The 22,738-nt window shown below is 39.2% G+C and overlaps 1 protein-coding gene across 2 annotated transcripts in view; it reads right to left on the bottom strand.

Moving 5' to 3' along the window:
- Positions 1-10,891: 10,891 nt before the first annotated feature.
- Positions 10,892-22,738, bottom strand: part of LOC105458246 (serine proteinase stubble) — a 14,157-nt gene continuing 2,310 nt past the window's right edge. Inside the window, exons 1-10 of one of the 2 annotated variants that reach the window (XM_011703418.1) lie at positions 21,555-21,593; positions 20,702-21,024; positions 18,343-19,828; positions 16,511-16,654; positions 16,008-16,142; positions 14,958-15,034; positions 14,455-14,555; positions 13,668-13,939; positions 13,306-13,460; positions 10,892-12,988 (exon numbers count right to left, since the gene is read on the bottom strand). In XM_011703418.1, the coding sequence (XP_011701720.1) occupies positions 12,824-12,988; positions 13,306-13,460; positions 13,668-13,939; positions 14,455-14,555; positions 14,958-15,034; positions 16,008-16,142; positions 16,511-16,654; positions 18,343-19,828; positions 20,702-21,024; positions 21,555-21,567 (2,871 nt within the window). In that variant the 5' untranslated portion in view covers positions 21,568-21,593 and the 3' untranslated portion in view covers positions 10,892-12,823. Of the gene's footprint in view, positions 12,989-13,305; positions 13,461-13,667; positions 13,940-14,454; positions 14,556-14,957; positions 15,035-16,007; positions 16,143-16,510; positions 16,655-18,342; positions 19,829-20,701; positions 21,025-21,554; positions 21,594-22,738 lie in introns of those variants that run through there. The other variant, XM_011703417.1, reaches the window with a different exon arrangement.

The following is a 22,738-nucleotide window of genomic DNA, read 5'->3' as shown; positions in this document are numbered from 1 at the left end:
GTCAGACAATTTTACATTGAGAAACACATTTTGCTTTAATTTTGCTTTTTATTTTCAGAATATATAAAACTTTAAAAAAATTCGCTTGGTGCGAATTCGCACCCAGGTGTCCTTTACGGGTTAATAATGTTTGGAAAACATACATCTTACCGTAACATTATCCGCATTCATAAATGTTCATTCACACTCTCATTAAATACTTTATCTTCAGCGTAATTGAATGCCGTTATCAATATTACAGTCCCGATATCAGATGATAGTTGTAGCTAGCTGCTAATAGGATTTGATTAGGGCCCACTGTAGGAAATATAATTCATTGAAATCAACAATTCCAAAGCAACGACAACGCGCCGTCATTGTGGACGCGCATCAATAATTGACGATTGTATCCTGCAATTCGTACGAGATGGTGAAACCACGAAACCATTTGCTTCCCGTATAATCATGGTGAAATTATGACGGGTCTCGAAGAATCCATGTATGGCTCTCTCAAACGCAGCCTTGCAACGCAGGAATGCGTAATTGATAACGGTCTCGGTTCTCGTAGCTCTTTCACTTCGGGTTACTGTTTTGTATTAATGCTCGGCCACGCATTGAAATAATATCGCTAAACTCAATTTCCTCACGTTGTCGTCGAACTTATTAAATGACGTCGCACACTTCATAATTTTTTAAATAACTGTGCAGACAATTGAAATGTGGAAAACATGGTGCGGCACGAGATTAAAGAGAATGAAGGACAATATAATGTATATACGTATTTAAAATACCTGCTAACAATTTCAAAATAATTTCAAAATGTGGTATTATACACTCGGCGGTTTTGTGTATTTTTGTGTGTTGATTTTGAATATAGTTTTATTATTAATATTCAATATAATAAACAAATTTTACATAAAAACAGTGTCAACTTAATCAAAGTTTGCGATCAAATGTATCACAAAGAGAAATTCCGCATTTTATTTATATTTGTATGGGTATGTAGTTTTTGTCTCAAAAAGTGCATATTTATTTCAATCTACGAATTTTAATTTTCGAATTTCATCGACTAAAGTAAATACGCCAAGTTTTACAAATTTCTTTTTTTTTCTCTCTACACATTTTCAGATATTTAAATGTATTTAATATTGAACAAAATCTTAACAATACATTTTTTTAATTATTTTGTTAAACGTTGTTTGTATCTAGGTAGAGATACAAACAACGTATCTATTGTAAAAAAGAAACGTTAGATTTTGATATCCAATATACAAATTACAAAAATTTAATATTTAACGTGTAAACGACGGTGCGATTATCATTTTTTCGATCGAGGCGATTCTGGGAACAAAAACGATCACGCGGCGTTCCCGGGTGTGTGTTAAAACTCATATACGGTACTTTAATCTCACTCGGTGACTTTCGACTGTGACAGAATTCCTGAGAGATGACATCTCATCTAACGTTCCTCTTCACGCATACAAGGAATAATCTCGACAAGACCACCGCGCGAGATCCCAGTGAATAATCATTATCGTCGAAATCAGCTTCCACTTTAAGAGTACGCCTTCTTAGAGAGTACGAGAAGTTCAGTCCTTGATCGTGAACGTGACTGGTTTGAAGTAGGTCAGGACCTGTATCTTTTGGCGCACGGTGCGCCGTCCACCAATGAATGGAATCTCATTTATTTCACGGGTACAGGTGCGCCATACGAGTACCTCGTTACCGCGTGTTTTATCCGCGGTAGGATACACGGTAAATTACCGGGCACCGAGGTTTTTCACTTCCTCGTCCGTCGACGCTAGTATTAACGCGCATGGTAAACATACATTAATTAGCCCGAGCATTAGCTATAGTTCGGCCAGACGCGATGCGATTAATCTTCCAATGCCTAATGTTACGCATTAAAGGTACTAACGTATGCTGTTAACGCAATTTGTTATAGTTGATTCGCCGGCTAGTGAAACTACGAATTAGCGAATGGATTCTCTCCGGCTGCGATGTGGACGATTCTTTTCTCTCCATAACATGACGCATGCTGCAAGATCGAGCACACAAGCATTGACCGTGATCGTGACTTTCGGTAAGTGGGTTAAGGCCCGTGGCTCTGTATAAATGTATTTTATAGAACCGAAAAGAAATGTAGAAAGTAACACGACGAAGTTACGTTTATTATCGCTAAAACTCGATGCCTCGATCACACCGCGCGCGGCATATGCGGATATAACAATGGCAATGAAACGAGATACGTATTAGCCGCACATTATATTAACTTCGTCCTCGTGGGTAATTTACATGATAACGAGACTATCAATGACAGTTCGGAGCACTAATATATTCGGAGTCGCTATTGTTCTATAAATTATTATAGCCTCAGCTATAAGCATGCATCAGCTTATGCGTCGATTAATAATTAAATTATAGCGAACGCTTAACAAAGTGTATATACTCGAATCTTTATTTGTTATCTAATCTGCGCCTCTCTTGAAGTCATACTTACTCATGATATCATGAGTTTTTCGGTAAATAAGATATCGCATGTCTGTAGTGGGAAAAAATCGCGCTTGTGCACAAGATATGCTATTTTCCAATTATAAATAACAGGTCATGTGATAAATTCCATATAATTTCAACAAGACACCCTCGCTCATCTCGTTTACTCGAGCGTCCGAGTTAATTCGCGGTTTACACGCGGACTCGAATGACAAGTTTCTTAGCAGAGGATCGTCCTGCGAGAAGAAGCTTCGAAAGCGCGCAGGCTAGTCTCTCTCTCTCTCTTTCGCGCGGCTATCAGTGAAATATCCGGAAAGACTACATACATTGCCGACATAAATCCCAATTAAACCACCTCATACGCGCCGGTCAGAGACACCTGTAACCGATCCGACCAGATCCAAGCTACGATATAAACTACAAGTGGCGGCGGGAGGTGGTATTCTCTTGGTAGAACTACTACACGCCGCGCGCACGACACTTTGCAACGCCATAAATTCCCGGTGATCGTTACAGCGCCTAATCCCAGGGAAGGATCCGAAACATTTGGGTCGCGACGCCATGACCAGAGAGGGGAAACAATCGATGGTCATGACCCAGGACACGGCTGAAAATCTAGGTCAGGATTGCTCCGTGCCCTTTCACATGAGCATTCATTTTTCTTCGCGAAAATGCTCGCGGCGAAGTTTTACCTTCTCGGTAAAACCGGCAAAAAGTTTCGCCCTCCTCATCTCTTTTTCATATACGTTACTGTTTTTACATTTTACGTTTCTTTTCACCTTCTCTGTATCTTTCTTCCGTGAAAAAACTAAAGAATGCGCACTCCCGCATTGTTCTCGCCCTAACAATTGTCTCTTATCGACGTTCGAAAATGCACGAGGCACTCTTCCATTTACGTTTAACACTTAGAGCTCTGAAGCACTTAAAGCTCATTATTGCTTTGAAACTGTGCTTTTTGAGGGCATCGGAAAAGGTGTGCAGTTGCTTAGGAACGTCGCCAAGTTGGCGTCGTCGAGCGTCATCCCGGACGCCGTACCAGGGTCGTTAAATCCCCGCGACGTCATCGAGAATCCCAGCAAGGTCAGACCGTGACCCTGCGCCGCGGCTACGCCAGGTCGCGCTGATCCTGAAGAAAATCCGTTGATCGATCACACGGCACAGCGGCGCAGCGATGTCGTAGCGCCGACGCACTTCGCGCTCCCAGGCGCTCCCGCTATCTCGCTGGTTCCATCAGCAGCACCACGACCAGAAGCAGCCGACCGTTTTCCCGCAACCTTTACTATTTTTACATAGCGGATTGGTCACCCGTGATCACGCTAGTCGCTACACGCAGCTCAAACCACCGTTAAACAGATCGAAAATTTACTTTTTTTTTTTTTTTACGAGATCAAAAAGCAAAAACTTATAATGAGATTTTAATCTGCTCTTTCGGGAGAGATATTTTCAGAGCATATTTTCGTCCATCTATACACTTCTAATATTGGCGCCTTTTATTCTTTGACATTTACTGTGCCATTTAGAACTGTGCGTTTAATAATATTTTATAAATTTTTTCCGAGTTTTTTTTTTTTTACAATCGCGTATCTTTTTGTGTTAATGTGCTGCTTTAATTTGATTTCCAGTCATTAAATATGAAAAAACCTTACGAATAATATATTTTTAGTTTCGCGAACAGCTTAAGCTTTTTATATGCGTTAAAAAGTGTACAGTAAACGCACGTAAAGATCAGTAAAGGTGCTATGTGAAATGGTTACGTTTCCTGGTGAATTTTTTTCTCGAAATATGCAGGTCATCTTGTATCAGAATTGAACCGCGACGCCTTTTTTAATTTGAGAAATTGAGAGCGGTGCAACGACCAATGATAAGGTACAAACTTGTGATTACTCGGTGTCGAGGAAATACATATACTTTCAAGTAAATAACATGATTGCGCGATTAGCGGAGTTCCTTTTAATTTGCGATTTGCTGCAAGTCCTTGAAAAAACTCGTGACAACGCACTTTTCACTGTTATACTTCAATGTTCCGTTCCCAGCTGTTTTATTCCACGCGGTTCTAATTTTCATTTTTGCAACAACAATTAATTTACATTTTGCCTTCTTTTTTCTGTTTGCATTGCGATACTATAATGTTACTCGTGAGGCTGTAATTAACGCTGACTCGCCGTCAACGATAAAATATAGATTTTTTGCATGTCTTTTACATGCAAAACTTTTAAAACTACACAAATCTTGGTACCAAATTATATTCGTATAAAATAGTCAGTATCATACAATATTTATACGTTACAAGTTTCAGTACTTTTGTGTAAACAATTAAAATGGACAAACTAACGATCGACGGTCATAAAGATGACCGATAAAAAAAAATTAATATTTTTTGTACTAATTTTAATGATTACGTTATCGCAAAATAAGAAAGATTAGGGATTAGGAAGCCTGTGTTATTCCTTCTTGACAAATCCGAGTTAGCTATCCAAACACGTATTTCTAATACCGTGATTAAATATCCCGATCATCGAGATGCTTTCGCGTCGCTATCAATCGGCGAATCGGCAGGCTCGAATACAACTTTCACGTACGTTTCACGGTAAATCCGCTGCATAAGAGACGCGCGCGCGAGAGAGTCGCGCGAGATCCCCGCGAATGTAAGTCCGCACGTCTCAGACTTACCCGCGCTGTCCCGATTAGGCGAATGAAACCTCTCGCGACTTGTGACAGCGCGGCGTTATTATTCCACGTCGATTTGCATCGACGGCGCGACACGACCGTCGGGTGAAGGTCGACGTGACGATTTGCCGACGGGCACACGCGGCATAGAGATACGCCGGCGGTGTTTCGTGACTGCATAAGGAAAAGGCGGAGGTAGCTGGCTTTCTCCAAAGCCACTTAACCCGATCCAGTAACATCCATCCACCGGGCTCGTCACGCCTGTGACATTTTCAGTAGTTTAGCATCGGCCGTAATAATCGGGGAAAATTGCGCGTTCGCCGTCGTGCGTCAGATAATTACTTTCCGATCGTCAAGTGCTAACAAAGTGAGATTATCTCTGCATTACGCACAATTTACCTCGGCCTCTTAATATTGCCGGCTTTAAGCTTTATTTTTGACCTCGTCTATAAAGCCATATTAATATGAATATGTATGCAGTAGCGTACTAATATTAATATATATGCAGGAAGCATCACTAATTTATTTATCACAGTATTTCCGAGCAAACTTTATCTGCAAAAATAATAAATAAATTTGCAGGAATACAGTTTGCATATAATAGTATCGAGGGGAGAATATATATATATACATATACAGTCTGCAGTATGTTGTATTAATGAGTACTAACATTTATTGCATATTAAAAGACTTTAAGTACCTTTATAATTTTAATTTTAACTATCTTTTAACACGAGTTCGAAAGATGTTATATTAACGTATTTTAAATGTAACGAGTAAAAAGTGCCTTAAAACTAACGAAGTAAGGTGAAGATAATAAGTTCGAAGAGCTTTTCAAGAATGTTACAGTTTAGCAATACTTGGAAATAATCCTTGTTTTCTGAAGCAAATTCATTAATGTTCGTTAATGTCATCAAGTTTAATTATTACAGACATTGACCTAATTTCAGATATTTACTTTTTAACTTTTCAATGCCAATGTTGTATGTCTTATCTAGATTTGAGGCAAATTTATTCACCGGTTTAAGTTGTTACCAGGCATGTCTGACGATATCAGCTTCGCGCGTTAGTTAATTCGTAATAATTATAATAATTTACTTATTTTCCGTGTAAAACCAATAATTGCAAGCGTTAAAGCCGGAAGTGACAAGTGGATGGAATGAAGGCAGCATTCCGGAAGTTTCGATCTAAAAGAGATACGAGAGAGCGTGGAGAGAAAAGTAATAAGTGTAGATCGATAGACGCGGAACACTCATCGCCGCGAGTAAAAAAATTGGATATCAAAGAAAACTTATAGCAATGTTTAGAAATTTACATTTTCTTTTCGCGAGCGTAAGACGTATATAACGGATCGTAAAAAAATTCAATGGAATCAATTGACGGATCCATCAGGCTCGGGCAACATGACTCGTTGGGTTCCATTACGGCATTGTGCCGGGGAAAAAGTTGTTCACATAAATCGCTTTCGAGCGCAAACATTATTTTAACAAGCTTATTTTGCCGTGTGCCCGAGTCACGGCGTGCCAATGAAATCACGAGAAAGGAGAAGAGAGAGAGTCACATTCCGAAAGAATTGTACTGCCGCATAAATCGCTCACAACGATTGTGTCGTGTTTACCCCATTAAATATAATTTAAAAACCGCGATTCTCTCTTCTCCTTTCTAGGCCGGTTCGTACTTTTGATCGGGAAATATAAAGCGTGATTATTATTTTTCCTTGTACAGACCTCATATGCGGATGATAAAACGAAACTTGCATCTTTTTTATAATTACAAAGTTCTTTGATTATTAAATTATATTTTGCTCTAATTATAAATTTAAAAAACCATGATAATTGTTATTTAACATTTAAATTAATAAATTAAAATACAGCATTAAAGGAACAGATAGAAAAAAATTTCAAAAATATTATTGTCGACCATTTTTCTATGATATTTATAAGTCATGAGAAATATTAATTAATGCGAAAAATTTTATCCGTGGATATTTATAAATAAATGGAGCTTTATTCTCGTGACCTCATATGCTGATAATAAAATGAAAGTTGCGTTTCTTTTATAATTATAAGTTTTCTGATATTATTACATTTTACGCTAATTAGAAACTTAAAAAAACCGTGATAATTGTTATTTAAATAACAAATATTTGTATTAATAAATTAAAGGACAGCGTTAAAGAAACAGGTGTAAAAATTTCTGAAAAATATTGTCTATAATTTTCCTGTGGCATTTGCGAGTCATGAGAGAGATTAACTAACAGACACGACAAAATGTTTCCTGTCTATATTTATAAATAAATCAAGCTTTGCATAGAGAGAAACGCATGGGTAAGTCGCCGCCATAACTTTGTCTCTGAAACTCGTTACTGTGGCAAATAAAGTGAGAGAAATAACATAGAAAGAACCTTTTTACCTAACCCGAGAGTTACAATGGAACCTTTCTTCCCCTTTCTCTCTTCTATTTGCGTTGAGTAAAACAACAAGCTTTTCAATTTCGATTCTCATTAATGCTGCTCATTCGCTTTGTTGTTTCACGTTCTATCGCATATAACGGTATATGCGGAGTTTATTAGAAATACTGTGCACTTTACTGTTCTACAAATTCTGTGTGACAATTTTGCCTTACAGCAACTCGCGAATTAACACCTTGATTAACATAAAGTTTACTTGAGAGAGTTTTTTACCAATTTGCAATTATAATTTAGCTCTCTACGGCATCTTTTTATGATAATTCTGTATGCGATGAAAAGACGGATACATTTGAATAATATCGCGTGTTTTCATTTGCGATCACGAAAGAATTTTTCTTCGTACGTTTATCCGTTGGAGTGATATTCGAAGATACATTTTACGGCATTTTAATTTTTCTGAAATGTACCTTGAACAAGGAAAACTCGAAGTAAAAAGAAAAGAAAATAGGTAATATTTTTATACTTTGTGTACCTTCATGTTTCGTTCCAAGGGATGAAGCTTAGAACAAATTTTTGCTGTACGAAATTTTTCCTCGCATATTTGCGTTCTCGTGAACGAATCTCATAAATCGAGGGAACTCGAATTCGTTCTGCTGCATTTAATCTCTGAAATCGATTTCACAACTTACAACTGTACGGGCACCAGTGATCTGTGAAGTATGTACTAACGATAATCGACGGTCGTCGAATATATATATCGGCAAATCGTAGCATATCGGTACCTGTCATAATTAATGCTATGCTTGCTAAATTATTTTTCTATATATTTTTCCCGATAAAGTAACGAAAGGAAATAGATGCTCCGAGGCGAGCTCGTTGAATTTTAACTGTATCTGAGAAATGCTTCAGCATCCGACCAATCGGTCGATATCTTTCACACGAGAAGGAAAGCCAATCCTTCCGAACTCGATCTTTAACGATTGGTAATGTACCGTTAGCATCCGGAAAATTTATGACCGCCGAGAGGATGCTAACTCCGTGCGCGATGCATGCATTTAACACTCTAATATCCAGCGTGGGAAACATGACGAATAAAGGCGTAAATCGAATCTGTTATGCCATAAAAATTCTCTCTTCCTGTGAAGGCGTATTTGTAACTCGATGTAAATCTAGTTTTTTTATAGATATATTATATTTATAATATATCTATAGCATTTTTAATATGCATAGAATGTGCACAAAATTAATCCTGGTTGCGAATTGTATACAAATTGAATGTAGGCGTATTTGTAACTCGCTGTAAATCTAATTTTTTATAGTTATATTATATTTATAATATATCTGTAGCGTTTTTAATATGCATAGAATGTGCACAAAATTAATCCTGGTTGCGAATTGTATACAAATTGAATGTAGGCGTATTTGTAACTCGCTGTAAATCTAATTTTTTATAGTTATATTATATTTATAATATATCTGTAGCGTTTTTAATATGCATAGAATGTGCACAAAATTAAACCTGGTTGCGAATTGTATACAAATTGAATGTATATTTTATTCTGGTTGTAAATTTTAATTCCAACTTTGATTTTACGGATAATTTTCTTGTCTTTCGATTAAAAAGTTTTAAGATATACGTGTCTCTCTCGATAAAGTTTTATAGCAATTCAATAACGAAAGCTGCTTGTAGCTCAGCAGTAACTTGTAACTCAATGTGAAGGGGAGATAAATCTGAATATCTCGAATTTTCGTAATACAAATTTTAACATTGTGTCAAAGTTTTCACGTCAAACACTCGCGGTATCGTATTGCGATCTCACCTCGTTAGGAGTTTATCGAGGACCGTTCATTAAAGCGGGGAACTCAATTTTGCAAAATTCCACCCCTCGTCTGTCCCCGTTTGCGCTGGCGCCCCAGCCCCGGGAGAGAGAAAGAGAGAGAGGGTGGGCGGCTGCGACGCGTGGGCGATATTCGAAATCACGAACTTCCCTCGGCGTGCAAATATCAAACGCCCACGCTATTGTTCACCGCACGGCGTGGGGATGCACCGGCTATGACGTAAGAGGGGGATATAATGCACGCGACATATACCGTAGCGAAGGAAGGAGAAAGAAGGAGGTGGGGTAGGGATATAATCGACACTGCTTGACACACACACAGCTTTTGCGGATGCGAACGATCGCGTTTTAATGCTCGTCTGATAAGTACAAAGACGGACGTGGCCACGAGAGAGATGAAGAGCGGAGTAGGTGTGAGAAACCTGCCGCGCATACCCACCGCCACCACAATCCGATCGATATCAAATATTTACATGTGCAATCGGAATCGCGTTATTTCGATTGCAGTATCTCGCGCTGCGACATTTGCCAATGCCTTTAATTATACCGAGAAACGTTCCCCGTGCGCGATAACGAGAACACGCGCGACACGATTTATTTTTCGAGTAATCGGAACATGTGCAACTGCATTAGATTTATTAATCGTACGAGGTGTTTCTGAATAATTAAGGCGCTCTGGCAAATTTCGTTGAAGAGCACGGTACAGAGCTCTCTTTTCGCAAACCCGATCTGATACACGTGCGCGATTAAATTACACGCATACGCGCACGTACGTCGCTGTGTACACATACGTATATGTATATATATATAATATAATCTATGCATTTATAGATATAGATTTTTTTATAAATTAAATAAAATAATATCTTGGTACATGTATCCCGCGGTACTGGTGCTTTTGTCTTCCCTACTCTTTTGGTTCGCTATCGAAACTTAACTCACAATTTACGTTGATTGCATTCTTTAGATCAAAATGTACGTAATGAGTCGCTTGATGGGTAACAAACGAGCCATTGAGATTAATGAGCACGTTTTTATCATTAGCGCACCATCAATTCGTTTTCACTTGAGACTATACTCAAGTAACTACGAAGTGAAGCGCCCGTCATAGAATGGAAGAGAAAGAGATGGAATTTGTGGAGCTGTAGTCGGTCGCATTTCCCTTCGTTTCTTCCCAAGATCAATCGGGAATAACTGGATATTCATGAGCTTTGAGGAATGCACTGAAATTCTCATTGGAATTCGCTGGGAATTACTATGTAAATTCGTAACGAGGGGAACTGCATGTAACGGACGCCGTTAATAGAATTATTAAATCACAGGTTGCAACTCGATTATCGCAGATATTGATAATGAATTTTTTCATAAACACAATTGATAAATGGTACATACCTATTGTATATGTACATATTATTCGTTTCATCTAATTATTCTAAGATAATCGAATACATTTTACAAAATCTGAGAAATTTGAAGTAGATCTCTTTTTTTTTTCACTCAGCGATTTTGGGATACTCTATTTATTCTACGCCCAGCTATGCATATTTGAATTTACATGTGTAGACAGAAATTTAGGTACCATTGTATATGGATGGTATACGTAAATCTCGCAATTTTTTTTATATAAAAATGTTTAGAGAGCTGACGAAGAGTTCGATACTTTGTTCATCGATAGGCAAAAAAGTTATAAAAAGTGAATTTTTATAAGTTATATTCAGTTAACAGTGTTTTCGTTTGAAATATTTATTAACGACACCGTAGAGTGTTTGTTGTATCGCGTAACAACATTTACATAACAATTTTTGCGCACACTGTGATTCAAAAGCTTATTATACTATATTTTTGAAATGTAAATACATATTAAGAAAATATGTAAATTCTCTGAATCACAGTAGCTTCATGATTAATCACTTTCAGCGATAGATGAGAAAATAAGCAAAATATTAAATTGCAAACATTTTTGTAAATATTGAATAATAATTTTGATTTAAGTTGAATTAAATTGCCTGGAAATTTTTTTTTTTTTATATTAAGTTTATACAAGGTCTGATCAAAAAGTATCTAATCTGTAGGTCAGAATGTGAAATCAAATAGATTATATTTATGGAGATCGGACTTCAATCTTCTTCAAAGCAGGCTTCTTGTGAACCCACTTGTTTCAATCTATGGAAAGACATGGTCCAGAATACTTTTCAAACTCAATCTTGGGAATCACCAAGAGCTCTCTCGTCGTATTCTTGACCGGTATCATATAATCATGTACCCTCAGATTTGCCTGTTTGCTTGTAGACTTTTTTATGGTCATTTCTTTGATCCGACAGGCTTACTTTTCAGATATGGCTCCGTGTAATTTGGTTGCTTTTTTCCGAAACTTACAAAATTGAAAAGATACACAATTTAATTATCGAGAATGCGACGAGAGAATTGAAGAGACAATCTTCAAGATTGAATTTGAATAATGTTTCCTGCAGGTATGGAAGAACCGCTGCACGCTGAAATAAGTGTGTGTGGACACAACAAACTTGCTTTGAAAGAGATTGAAATTCAATCTCTACATAATTTCAAATAAAATTTATTTGATTTCACATCTAAAAAGGTCGGATACTTCTTGACATTTTTAATCAGCCCTCGTATATTGAATATATCGTACTTTAATGGACATTATTTTAATTTATTTGAATTTAAAGTTAAAAGTTAAAGTTTAAATGATTAAATGTAATAGAGATTCAACAAACAAATTATCGTATTTTTTCTATTATTAAATTAAAAACAGATACAATAATTCCTTTGCAGATCTATTAATTAGCGCAATCACATGCATATATTTTTACATGCATTCATTAAGGCTTTGAGCAAACTGAACACATTAGAAAAAAATAAATCGACACACGTTTGGTAGAAGGAGAAAACTTAAAAAGTTAATGCTGAACAGCGTCTATATATATGTAAAAGAATAATTTACTTTAAAAAGGTAATTCCATGTTCTGGAATTAACTATTTTAAAACGATTCTAGATAAAGAAATCTAAGTTGACCGAAAATTTCGATCGTTTGTCACAAAGTTTGATGTGCTTGTCACGGTACATTCACAGTGTCTCGATATCGCGCAAATCGATACAGCCTTTTGTTCCTTTACCGTATCGTTGTAACACGGATTTTCCCGGGAAATCGCATGTACGTACGTCGCGGCTTTCACACGCGAAAATCGAATCAGTGGCTCCACATGTCGTTCGAGTTCGCAACACGCGCACAGATCTCTGTGAATCCCCGCAACCGGGATCTCTTAGATTTTTCCACTAAATTGCACTTGGCTCACAGCTCCGGCAGATGGTGCCGTCCGTCGGCTGGGCGATCGTTACAAACGTCCGTAGGAGTCGGCGCGACGCGAAAGCGCGAATTTCGAGCGCGAGACATGCTCTTTCGTCGTCTAGAGACGCTCAGAACTGCAGGATCTGATTGATCCAGTCGCGAAACTCCGAGATACGCGTATAAACGCCGGGCTGATTGGGCGCGGCGCAACCGATACCCCAACTGATAATTCCGGCAAGAATCCATCGCTTGTCTCGCGCTCTTTGGATGACCATCGGACCGCCGCTGTCACCCTGAAGAGGGTAGAAAATGACAAGTTAGAATATATTATTACTAATTTTTATGGTGATAATAATAAGTAATTTTTAGGTAACTATAATGTTTAAAAAGCGTCTGTGAAAATTATTCATAAAATGTTTTAATCTTCTAAAATTTTTTTTAAATATTTTCGCTATGACACAGTAATATATGATCATCAGAATTATTACATGTATTATCGAGAGATAAAAATTTATAATATTTTTAATTGCCATTCTAAATCTCGAAAAAAATTGAGAGGGCATGAACGATGATTTTTTTTTAATTTGTAAAATTGCCAGCGAAAACTGACCTCACAAGAATCGAATCCGCCGTTCCTCCAACCGGCGCAGATAAATATATGCGGAATGTGCTCGATGTAACCCGCGTTTCTGTACATCGATTCGCATACGGTATTATTGATAACCGGTACTGCAACCTCCTGTAACACGGACGGCAGGGGCCCTTCTGCAAAGGTAGATAAAAATATTTTCAGACATGTGCGCGCGAGTGACAATTATTTATGTTATAATTTAACAAAGCATTTTCTCTAAAATAAAATCTACAATTCTAATACTGATTAATGCGTATCAAATATTAATATAAGAATATAAAATAATTAAATGTAAGTTGTTGTTAATTTTTCAATTAATTATGAGCGGTCCATTTTAATACCATCGTAAAGTCTGCCCCAGCCAGTAACGTAGGCGGTACGACCAACGTAAGTTTCATCGTCGTCGGGCAGGCAAATCGGCAAGACGTTCGGTTGAAAGGGTAGAAGGGGTTCGTAGAATCGCAACAGGGCGAGATCGTACTCGAAGGTACGCGCGTCAAATTGTGGGTGGCTTGCCACAATCTGCACTCTCCTCTCCTGATACCCGTACGGTTCGTCTTCATTCGCCAAATCGTGTTCGCCGATCCTTAATAATAGATCGGTAGGTGGTACGCTGGAAAATACACAAATCGATATATCAACCTGTCGGAAAATTCCATCCGAAACGCTATTTTGCAATCTTCCGTTTTATCTCAAAAAATAATATCTTTAAGATATATCTTTAAAAATTAAGAAAAAAAAATCAGCGTTGAAAAATTAAAAAAGAATTCCAGAAGAGAGATTGAAACGAGATTGATGATGATAATGTGAATAGTAAAATTCCGAAAAAAAAAGTGTCTCAGAATTCTGATTCTCCTGAAAGGAATTTGGAGCTTCTTATAATGCTCTACTTTAGGACGACAAGCCATATAATAATGTTGGTCGCGCTTTGCAAATATACTAGACGAGAAAATGTTTATACAGGCGGAAACAATTTCTTTTCATCGCGTGGGGATATCATAAAGCGCGTGCGTGTTGTCACGAGGATGCTTCGCGCTGCAACGTCAAAGAACGCCGTGGATGACTGGGACGATCGTGCGAGTGGGAGAAAACTTGATTATGAGCGTCGTAGCCATGGCAAACACTTACCTTTCGACACAGTGCGCCGCGGTAATAGCCCAGTTCTCGTTCAACAATGCCGCGCCACATTTGTGCAGATACGTCTGCGATCGCCATTGACGTAATGAGATCTGCAAGGAAATCCGCCACGTGAGGAAATCAGTCGCCGTATACGTCGCGACGTATCGATCTACGCATTATCTCTAGTACGTAATAAAATGAAAAGCCGTCATCACGCGATTACGTCTTCCTGCATATTTAAAGCAATCTATTGTTGCGATCGTTCAGCAGACGCTAGATCGAACTTTGATTTGTGATCTCGGAAAGGTCAAATTTTACCGCATTTCTTCTTTAATAGATTTTTTTTCAGAATTACGCACTTAACATTAAATTATCTTCAAGTAATCATCAGGTTTGATTTACATTGATACATTCAGCAAAATGTGCATAGGCAGAATGATAACGTGGCAGAATATTACGATTCGACATATCTGCGTAAATATAGAAGTTCTGTTAACTCTTTTAATACTCACCTGCCAAGGCCACTTTCCGAAGGAACTCCGGTCACCGCCGACGATCCTGGGCTCTGGGAATAATCTTCGTCCGCACACTGCAAGAATAAGCATTGTCGAGTTAAATCGCATCAGTCCCAATTGGACGGTCATGTTGGAGAACGGACGCGCTGCGCTTGTTCGACTGGATGAACCGGTACCGTTGCGCGGATGCATGCGTCGCGCACATAATTCTTTTGTTTGCCCGTAGGCGGAATTAGAATTTTTGTATCGGCAATATTGTCGGCGTACTTGCGATACTCGGCATCGTATTGATTACGGGAAATTACCGACGTTAAAATTTATGACTATACTATCATTATTTAAATTAAGTTGTACCATTGCAACTTAGACGGCGGTAACTTAGGTAATGGCATACAAAGTGGGGTCGAGTAATCGTTAATCCATAAATTATAGCGTTTGCCATTATTGTAAGTAATCACACGCGATGTGATTTTAACAACTTAAATAAAATATGTAAGCAGTAAAAATTATGTGATGGTATTAAAAATTTCACGTAGTTGAAGCGTATAACGATAAAGAATACGCGGAAAATTGTAAAAACTTAGCAGATCTGAAAATTGCGATTATTTGGCGAGTAGGAAAGTCACAAAATTCTATGCGGACATAAATCTTTTTTTTTTTAATACTTGGAATTGTTCTTTGCACGTAAAATGTACATGTGCGACTTCTGTTGGAATTAATAGAGACGTCTGCCTTGACAAACGAGAAGTTTAATATTACCGCGAGGAGACGATGAAAATGTCGCGATCAGAAGTTAGATCATCTTCGGGATTTAACTGGGGCAAAATCGAACGGAATAACGTGAATTCCGACAGTGACCCGAATCCAGTTCCGCATTTCACCCGTCATTTTGTTTTTAGTCCCGAGACTAGTTCTAGTCGAGTAACGATTCGTTCCGGTCACCCAGTCTGGGAACGATCTAATTTCTTTTATTCATGCACCCGCTCGTGCACGTGAAGCGCTCGTCGTAATGTTACACCATAATCCGTTCGGCTTTTAAGTATTAACCTTGTTTATAGTCCGACATATTGAGGGTCTCCATCGGTACCGGAAGTTCCGTGTCGATCGTAACGCCTGACAAATTTGTTATCGTCGGTCTCTTCATGGTGTCGGGATCGGTAGTGCTCTCTGTTATCGGTTTTGCTGAAAATTCGAAGTAACAAAAGATTAATTAATTAATTAATTAATTAAAAGCATTGCTACATCTTGCATGAAATAGAAAGAGCGACATAATTTTCTATATAAAAGTTATATAAAATTGAAATTGCGTGCCGTCGCAAAGAGCTTCAACAGAAGAAAATTCTGAAATACATAGATTGTCATTATAATACTAAAATTTACTGAGAATTTCTAGTTGATTTCTTGTTATTACGACTCGTTAGAAGATATTCCTTCCAAGTTGTTGCTCGTTTGCATGATTGCGTTTGTCAATTCTTGGAAGTTGCTCCATCGCGAGCAAATTCCGCAAATCGCGGAGTACGCTCACAAAGGCTACAATTAATATGCCTTACCAGAAGTCAAAGACTGTATAGTGGATTCCGTAACCGGTTCGGTCGTCGACTCTTGAGTCTGCGGTAACTTTTCGGTAGTAGGCGACTGAATCATTATCCAACCGTCCGGAGTTGTTATCGGGTCCCAATCAGTTTCCGCTTGCTCTGCGAAGCGAACAAAAACGTAATAAATATAAAACCTAATTGTATCTTAATTAACCGCGAATTTATATACGAAGAGTCATAATTCTTTTCATCCAGGGGAACCAGGAATAGATAACTTATCGCAATGGGATATAATTCGTTGAGAAAATAAATTAATTTCAAAATTGGGAAAAAAGCTCATCCAACAGGATACTTTTGTACTAAAAAGACAAAAAAAATCAGAAGAACTTTTTCTTCAGGTTCGTGGACCTGCGTTTCTCAGAAAATGTTAGTTTCGGACGGATGTACTATGCTAATTTGAGGCGGCGTGAACCGGTTTGATTCTCCAATTTGGGGTGGTCGAGAGAAGAGCGAGTTCCGTTTTTTTCTCTTGCGAGGTAGCGAGGCGAATCATAGTTATTAGAAGATAATTCGAAGTCTTGCTCGCGCAACGAGACGGACGGAGATACGCAAGGGAGAGATGACCGTAATTGCGTCGGCGGAGAGCCCGGGATGTGGCCGGTTTGTGAACCGTTACGACATTCTATCCCGACGGCATATATATATGTATATCAGAGTGCTCGCGCTATTGGAGCAACGGCATGATACACAGCGTCTCTACGCGATTATCTTTCCTAAGATCCGAGGAACGACCTTGGCTCGTATCCACGATGCGAGCTCGGCTCGTTCGGGTAGAATAAAGTAACCGTTTGTCGAATGAACGCAGAATGCGGGACGGATTACCTACTTATGTGGCTCGGCGTAACTCACTTTTGCGCTGCATGCAATCGAGATGCAATTATATCGCTTAAAGAGGTGTAACGTCTTCTGGAACTTGGCGCCGCGCGTGGCAGTGTTCGGTCGGAACAATTGTGCCGTTAATCTTATTAAAATATTATTAAAAGTGAACTTGTGCTTTTTGCCTTTTGAATTGTAGGCGTGATATTATTATTAAATTCGAAACAGAAAGTTGTAAACTTACAAATAAATATTGGACAAGGGGCAAAAGATGGATACATACAAAGGACAAAAATCCACTTTGAATATAATCTCACTTTTTAAGTGAACTTCACAAAATTATGAATTTAATCTTGATTTTTTCAAAAGTCTTATGCCGGGAAAGTTATTTCAGTTTATATTTAATTCTTTTCACTCGGTAATACATTTTTGTGAAGTATTGATCCGTTTTACACTTGGCAATGGGCAGTCGCGGATTTTATATATGCTCCCTTCGTCGGCATCGATCGACCCTTCGAGGAATTATCGGAAACGTGATTAGCAGTTTTATTCGTTCTGCGTCTGTATGCTAACTGGTGAAAACGGACGTTCATTGTGTAACGTGAAGCCCTTGCCGTCTCAGTAGGAAATCATGATAGCGATCGTTGTATGGAATGGCACGCCGTATGCATCAAAACGCTGGGAATGACGAAAGCCCGTTGACGGATTTTGCCGTGTAATTTCTATGTCTTTTGCTTTCGCTTTTCAGATTGACGATAATCGTTAAAAATTCAAGATCTTCCTACTTTCAGTGTGATAAGAGCCAATGTCGAAAATAATTAAACATAAACACGTTATGATTAATATTACAATTAATTTAACATTGTAATTAAGTGTAATAGTTAAAGCAAGCTATTAATTATGCAATTGCAATTGATTTATAATATTCTTATAAAGAAACTAGGAAATAAATTTAATAATATTTTATTCACCTGACGTTGTAGTTACCGTTGACGTTGACGAAGACGTTTCATTGGACGCTTTTGTAGAAACTTCGTCAGAGTTGGAGCTCCACGTCACTAATCCTGGCGAGTAGGTAGTCAACGGGATCTCCTCGAGGGTGTGATTAACATTCTGACCCTTGGTAGGAGGTACGTGGGTCGAGGTGCTCTCGTTCCTAACGGTAAACGTGGATATCGAACTCGAGATACTTGTGGTGACCTCCACAATACTGGACGTGTTCACAGGAAGCTTCGTCAAGGGTGTTGGTTTCGTCGTGCTGGGTTTTGGTTTCGTAACGCTAACCGTTGACCCGGCAGTTGACGACAACGGCCTCGTTCTCTCCGTGGTCGCCGTGGTGCTGGTGTGTTCGGGTCTCGTGGTCTTCGTTGTCGTGCTAATGATTTTAGTGGGTTTCAATTTCGTTGTGGTGGTCGAGGACGAAGACGGTTTAGCCGTGGTCGAAGACAATGGTTTAACCGCGGTCGATATGCCGATCGTTGTTTTAGTCGTTGTGAATGGTCTAGCGGTGGTCGTCCTGATCGTCGATGATCTCGTTGTCGTCTTCAACGTCGTCTTCGGCGTTGTCGTTTTGACAGGCACTGTCTGACCCGGACTCTTCGTCGTAATGGTGGTCTTCTGACCACTAGCGCTCGTAGTTGCCGTCGTCGCAGTCGATGGTCTAATCCCAGTGGAGGCTAAAGTACTCTCCGTTGCTTGATTGACGCTCACGCTGGAAGATCCGACGTTGCTGAACGACCCGGAGGTCGAGTGAGGCTTAGTCGTCACCGGCGAAGTGGTACCGAAACTGGAAGTGAGAGGTCTCGAAGGAGTCGACGGTCTCTTCGTCAACGTAGTGGATTTCTTCGTGGTCGCCACCGGACGTTTCGTTGTCACGGTGGTGCTAGGTCTCTTGGTGCTAGGCTTCCTTGTGATCGTCTGAGTCAGCGGTTTAACCGACGTCGTGTTTCGCGGTGGGAATCTGGTCGAAGGCACCACATTCTGCGTGGTAGTCGCGAGAACGTTTTTTATCGTAGTCGCGGTCGATTCGTGTTGAAGAACCGGCCGGCGAGTAGTCGAAGAGAGCGGTTTCTGAGAGGTCTGCACCGTTGGCCTTTGCGCTGTTGTCGTGGACGCGACAGGCTTCTTCGTGGTCAACAGTGTTGTTACTTTTGTTATATTCACGGTGCTAGGTCGTAGGGTAGAGGCCAAAGTGGACGGTTTCGTAGGTCTCGTTGATGATATACTTGATGATATACTCGCTGGAATATTTACAGTACTGTTGGTTCTCTTCGACAACGTGGCTTCCGTGCTGGGTCTGGCAGCATGTTGCACGGTTTGGAATGTCGAGAGGCGAGTAGTCTGCGTTGTCGTTTCTATCGTCATGATCGTTGGCTTCTTTGTCACGAACTTTGTCGTGTCTCTCATCGTATTTGCTGAAGTCTGCGTGCTTTGCGTTTTCAAGAATGCAGATGTTGTCTATAAAATTATAAAATTAATTATTAATATAGATGCAATAAGATTCGATAAATTAATCTTCTAAGAGCAACATTGACTAATAGAATTAATTTATCTCTAATTAATTTATTAATTTAAAAAATTAATCTATTTGCATATAAAGAAAATTGAAATTTTAGATATAATGATACAGAAGTAATAAAATATATATTTTAAAGAAAATACATTTTGAATGAAGATTATTATGTATATGTTATACAAATTTTGTAAATCATCATCTTTTAAAAGATTTTTATTTACCCAATTTTGTTTTAATATACTAATACAAAAAATTGCGAAATATCCGCGTGTTTGTAAATTGGATTTTTACACACATTACATTGTTGATCATTAATCGCTTTAATGAGCAACTTTCTTTCTTTAATCCATGAATCAATTGTGAGATCACACAAGCTACTGTGTCTATCTCGATGATCTCACGCAGAGAAAGTTATTATAACACATCTGAATGAACTGAGAAAATAACACGTCTTCTTCCTTCTCGCGTATCGTAATCTAAACTACTTCACTCTTTATCATTACTCACTGTCGTCGAAAAAATTGATTTCTTCTTCTGAAACTAAAATTTACTGCAGATAAGATTGAATTATGGTAATCACTATTTTAAATAAAAAAAAGACGCAAATCATTTATTATCAGTTCACGTCTGCTTTATGGAGCATTATAGTAGTTCGCTACGGATGATTTGACAGACTAGTTATTTGCGAAGGACGTTACTTCGATTCCATCGAACCGTCTCTAGGAACTTCAAGCTGTCACACCGCTCATTTCTACTGACACATGGCGAAACGCGCTAAGGCCGCCTCGCTGCTTCATTAGCGATCGTCTACTTGCCGTGATTTGCGAAGCCTCGACTGGTTTCTTTTCATCGGTCGGCTTGGGCCTCGCGAAGTACTCCGGTATGCCGCTGCTCCCGATAGGCCGGTGAGTCGTGACGAACGGCCTTGGTGGTGACGGACCGTCGTCGATGCTGTTATCCTGCGGGAAGATGTCCGGCTCGTCGTCAATTTTGCAACAGCTACCGAAGTAGAAGCGATCGATGCAGGTACCAAGATGCGTGCCATTAGCTTTCGCGCAGGTAAACGCGAACATGCACACACCGGTTTCACCACTCCTGCGTGACACGCAGGGCAAGTGTCTGATGTTTCTTCCCGTGCCTGCAAGAACGAAGGAATAGCCATTATTACATCCATTCAAGTGACAAGTCGATTTCCGACCAATTCCCTTGAACATTTTTTTTTAAATACCTGCACTATTTTAAAAATATTTATTGTTTTTACAAACGCAATCGGCATTTAATTCTTGATTTGACGTGCTCGAAATCATATTAATATCTTTTTACACAGCACTCTCTTCTCTCATCTAAATCCTCATAAAGATAATTCGCCGGAACCTGCCGTCGCGATACCTCACGACGGTACGTGATTCTCTCAGGCGATAGACAGGATTCTTCCGTTCGAGAGATTATCTCACACATTAATGCGAAAGTAAAGACCCCTTTACCGCGGGTAGAAAAACTCCCCGTGAAATAAAACATTACGAAGTGATGCCTCAAGGTGGTAGGTTCCCCCTCCCTGAATGGCCGTCAACGGTGGTTAGATAAACGCTTCCGTGTTTTCTGATCTCCTCCGAAGTGTATATCAGCCAACCTTCACCCGGTGTCTATAACTGTTCATTCACGATATACCTACGTTCCACATTCCCGCCCGTAACACTTCGCTCTCGTATCGTCAACGTGTATGCTTATAATTCTCTCTTAATGATCTCGCCGACCGTTCAACGATCCCCTCCCGCGGATGCTGGGACAGCATAAGCGGCACATAATTGCGAAACTGAATCGCGGAAAGGATACATATTGAAAATATGACCGATAGCTCGGCAGCGAGATTACGACAAGCGTCGATATCAGGCGGACGTGATGTAAAATGATAATTGATGATATTTTATTAATGCGGAATATTAAATTTGATAACTTATTGACATTATTTATCGAACTTGTTACAAGTCTATACTGATACCATCTATGTTTTGAATGTATTGAATCTCAAAACAGTTGTTGCTATCGGTAAAAAATTGAAGATGTGCATTAATCGGATAACAGGAATCTTTTCTGGGTCTTTAGCGCATTGTGTGTCGACAGAACGGAAAGTGGATAAACAAACATATGCCACGTTAAACTTAAAAAGTCGGGAATATCAGAGGCGTATAACGGAATGACAGAAGTCTGCTTTGACAATGATTCATACGGTCGTGCGATACAGTTATCCACGAAAGAGCAGCGCGCTTGCGTCAGAGGAAGATAAAGAAGCGCGTGCTCTCCGCTCCGAAATAACACGTGAACTTTCAGACGAAAACAGATAGTATTGGCGCATAAGATTGCAGTAGAGAATACATAAGAAATATAGACGTAACGCGTATTGTAGTAATAATTTTAATTAATCGAATGAATTTTTTAAAGAATGAAATAAAATGCGCAAAATTTATCAACATAAGTCGCGAGCAAATGTCGGTGGAAGAAAATGTCATAGCGCCGCAATTCGCGTGCGGCGAACGCTGCGCCGTCTTTGACCGTTACTAAAAAAAATTCTGACGGGGTCATAAATCTCGTTGGGAACGACCTCCAACTTGAATTCTCTCGCAATCACAATTTTACATCAACGATCGATTGTGTAAAACGCTAATGCGTGTACGGCGTATGCCGCATTATATCGGGGAACGAATTGATGTCAGGCGAGGCGAAGCATCTCGGTACCGTTAAGTTTCAATGTATGAGCTAGTTGCCCGACCCAAAAGTGGGTCACAGTCATAGCCTAATGTAACAGCCCGTTTCCCTCTAAGACACCTCACAATCTCTCTCTCTCTCTCTCTCTC

The sequence above is a fragment of the Wasmannia auropunctata genome, unplaced genomic scaffold (assembly GCF_000956235.1).
Source record: "Wasmannia auropunctata unplaced genomic scaffold, wasmannia.A_1.0 LD334579.1, whole genome shotgun sequence".
NCBI classification, from domain to species: Eukaryota; Metazoa; Arthropoda; class Insecta; order Hymenoptera; family Formicidae; genus Wasmannia; species Wasmannia auropunctata.
This window is presented reverse-complemented; position numbering and strand designations above follow the sequence as displayed.